At 50.1% G+C, this 3,578-nt stretch overlaps 1 protein-coding gene across 2 annotated transcripts in view; it reads right to left on the bottom strand.

Moving 5' to 3' along the window:
• Nucleotides 1-1,397: 1,397 nt before the first annotated feature.
• LOC116096921 (aflatoxin B1 aldehyde reductase member 2) overlaps nucleotides 1,398-3,578 on the bottom strand; it is an 8,781-nt gene continuing 6,600 nt past the window's right edge. For both annotated transcript variants that reach the window (XM_031379245.1, XM_031379246.1), the window contains 4 exons: nucleotides 3,399-3,495; nucleotides 3,168-3,267; nucleotides 2,519-2,648; nucleotides 1,398-2,130 (listed from right to left, as the gene is read on the bottom strand). In XM_031379245.1, coding sequence (XP_031235105.1) covers nucleotides 1,969-2,130; nucleotides 2,519-2,648; nucleotides 3,168-3,267; nucleotides 3,399-3,495 — 489 coding nt within the window. In that variant the 3' untranslated portion in view covers nucleotides 1,398-1,968. The remainder of the gene's footprint in view (nucleotides 2,131-2,518; nucleotides 2,649-3,167; nucleotides 3,268-3,398; nucleotides 3,496-3,578) is intronic.

The following is a 3,578-nucleotide window of genomic DNA, read 5'->3' as shown; positions in this document are numbered from 1 at the left end:
GTGTACTTACATATAATAAATAAATAAATTAAAAAAACAAAACAAAAAAAACAAACCTAGCAGTTCATGTGAGAATGTGTTTTGAGACTGGCTATGAGTCTCACCTTAAACTCATGATTCTCCAGCCTCAGCATCCTGAGTACAGGCACTATCATGGCATGCTGACTGGCATGGGCAGCTGGATTTTAACTGACAGTACCCCGACCTTTCATAGTGTTTTGAGTAGGGCCAGGATGGTGTCTGAGTATAAACAGACCTGACTACAGGGTTCCTCCTGTGGCAGTCCCTTAGAGCAATGGCTTCATTTGGATTCCCACATTGAGCCTCTTCCCCGCTTCCCAGGGCCTAAGTGCTGGTTGCTGCCAGGGGCTCAACAGTCACTGCCCTGGGCTAGTGTTGAGCTCACATGGAAATGGGCAAGCAGCAACTGCCACCCTAGCCTAGGATTTCTCTTCTCTAGCCCTTTGTGCCTCAAATCTGTGCAAGGGATTTGGGGAGGAAAATGGAGATACGCTTGCCTGCACTGGTTAGCTTCCAGTGGCCATGACAATATGCCAGAGACAAACAGCTGAAGAACACAGGGTTAATTTTGGCTCACAGTTTCAGCCTTTGTTCTGGGCTGATAGTGAATCAGAGCATATGGTGAGGACGATAGTGGATCTGAGCATATGGTGAGGACATCCCCCAATGACCCACTTCCCTAAGTAGGCCCGCCTCTCAAAAGCAGCAAACATGGGGAGGGGACCAACCAAGGCCCAGCGTCAAAGCTGAGGAACTGAGGATCTGAGGACAGATGAGAGGCTTTCACCAAGACTAAAGCCACTATGGAGATGACAAGTGTTAAAAAAAAAATATTCCACGGGCTGGAGAGATGGCTCAGCAGGTAAGAGCACTGACTACTCTTCCAGAGGTCCTGAGTTCAATTCACAACCATCTGTAATGGGATCTGGTGCCCTCTTCTTGTGTGTCTGAATTTAGTGACAGTGTATTCACACATATGAAATAAATAAATAAATAAATTCTTCTTAAAAAAAAAAATATTCCACAAGGTACACCAGAGGCTGTGTGCCATTTGGTGGTCAAGCGAGAGAACCACTTGAATCCAGAAATCTTAGGTCAGTCTGGGCAATGTACATAAAATAAATTAAAAAAAATAATAAAAAAGGAAAAGCTTTAGTCTGGGTCAGATTACCCAGCATGCACACACGCAACCCTGGGTTTGAGTCTCAGTGCATAAGTCTGTTCCTATACCTGGGACACATAGGATCAGAAGTTCAAGGTCATCTTCAGCTACATAGCAAGTTTGAGGCTAGCCTGGACTACCTGAGACCCTCTTTCAAAGCAAAGGAACAGAACCAAGTCTACAGAATCCTGATAAACAGTAATAATACTCACAATGACTTTAATAATATATTATATTTAAATTGTTCCACTTATGAGGATTTAGTAAGATGATTCAGAAGGAGAGATTCAAAGCATATGCCTTTTAGATTTGTTTTTGAGAGGTCTCATTACATATCCCTGGCTGGCCTGGAACTCACTACATAGATCGGTGTTGACCTAACACATGGGGCAAACCTCCTCCCTCAGCCTCCTGAGCACTAGAATTAGCAGGTGTGTATACCCATGCCCACCTCATTCTGTCACAAGTAGAAGAGTGAGGGGTGAGGAGACCCTTGCCAGGCAGTGTGAGACCCTCAGCATCTGTGCTCTCTGAAGCCTAGCTCCTGGTTCCTTGATTTCTCAAGGGTCCCCAGGCAGGGTGGAGGGAACAGGTGTTGAGCAGCAGAGGAGACAGTCTGAAGTTCAGTCCCGGCTGCAGTCAGATCAGACACCTGCTTTATTCAGACGAGAAACAGGTGGAGACCAGCAGAAAAGCCCACACTAGGCCAGCACTGGGCAAGGAATGGCCAGGGTGTGACTCTAAGAGGTGGCAGGAGAGCCCCTGGCATCTTGAGTCACAGCAGTCTATCTGAAGTAGTTGGGACACTCGTGGGCGACCATGTTCCAGGCTTGGTTAAAGGCATCCACGACAGATGGCTCCAGGGGCCCTTCCTCAGTAGCGGCCAAGTTTTGTTCCAGTTGCTCCAGGCTGGACATGCCCAAGATGACCGCGTCCCCTCGGGTGCCCTGCAAGGGGAGACAGCCAGATCTCAGCACACTCTGCCAGTTGGTGGCTCCTGTCACATGCCCCTCTTATCCTATCCCCTGGGAAGATCTGGGATCTTTGTGTATTTCTGTCCTGGCCATCCAGGAAGAACTGAAGATGACTTTGCCAGCTGGACATACATGACTCTGTTCTTGTCACTTGTTACAGGAGCTCTTCCCTAAGGAGATGTAAGTAAAAACCTGCCCAGTCTATAGGACACTCGTCTCATTCCTGTCCAGCAGGCACTGTGCACAGCTCCCGAATTGGCTCCCTAGCCCTCCAGGAGGTATGTATTCTTTCTAGAAATCACTGCAAGGCAAGTCAGGGTCTCCCAGAAGGGCAGCAGCTGAGCTCAGGGTACTGGGCTACCTGGAGCTGTGAGTGGTGGTACATCCAGCGCAGGGCAGCTGAGGTCATGCTGGGGGCACTGGTGCCATAGGTGGTCTGCAGGGCCTTTTCTACCAAGGCGATGGCCTCAAAGTGGTGTTCCTTCCAGAAGCTGAGGGAGTTGGGGAGAGGCATGGGCTGAGAATCTTCAGTCACACCGGGAGCTGAAGCCAAAGAGCCTACCATGGCACCGTCCCCACCCCATTCTGTACCCCTCTGGGAGAGCTGCTTCTCCTTACCAGAAGTTCCTGGGGTGCCCACTGCTAGCTAGATGTGGAAACTCCTGTTTACCGCTCACCCAGTGCAATGGAAAAGCTACTTTAAAGCCAAACTTGGCCCCAGGACCCAAAAGCCTCCACCCAGGGTCCTCTCTTTCCCTCTTGGCAGGTTACTCCTCAGAGTAGCAAAAACTTCCAGGACTATAAGGTCTGGGGGTGGGCGTGGGGCTTCCTCATTTCCTTATGTAGGAAGGAGGAAATAGACCCCAGGATTTGCTACTTCTTATAGGAATCGAGAAACAGAACGGGAAGGCCGAGTGGTGGTTTCCATCCCTAGAAGCATTAGTAAGAACTCTCTGTAAGATAACGGGACTTCCCACCCTACCCATCCCAACGCAGAGAGCCCCAGTCACCGGTTCCTGTAGGTTTCAGCCCAGTTGTTCCCAAAGAAGCGGCCCACGGGCTGTTTCCCATCCTTGTCTTCATATTTATACTTGCCAGTCAGCAGGCCCCCTGTGGGAAGGCTGCAGTCAGACCCCCGCCCAGTCTCCTCCCAGACAGATTGCCAGGGCAGCAATCCAGAGACTCAGGCCGGGCGGGCATGCCCTCCCACACACAGGGCCTGTCCCCACAGCAGCCCATACCAGCCAAAGGGTTGTAGGCGTAGAACCTCAGTCCAAAGTGTCTGAGGCAGGGGAGGAGCTCCTTCTCCACCTGCCGGGTGGTGGCGTTGTACATGCCCTGCAGGGAAGGAGAGGGGCTGTTGCAAAGTATGGATGTATCAAGGGAAGGGATCCAGCTCTTCTTTTTTTTTTTTTTTTTTT

The sequence above is a fragment of the Mastomys coucha genome, unplaced genomic scaffold, assembly GCF_008632895.1.
Source record: "Mastomys coucha isolate ucsf_1 unplaced genomic scaffold, UCSF_Mcou_1 pScaffold18, whole genome shotgun sequence".
Classification (NCBI taxonomy): Eukaryota; Metazoa; Chordata; class Mammalia; order Rodentia; family Muridae; genus Mastomys; species Mastomys coucha.
This window is presented reverse-complemented; position numbering and strand designations above follow the sequence as displayed.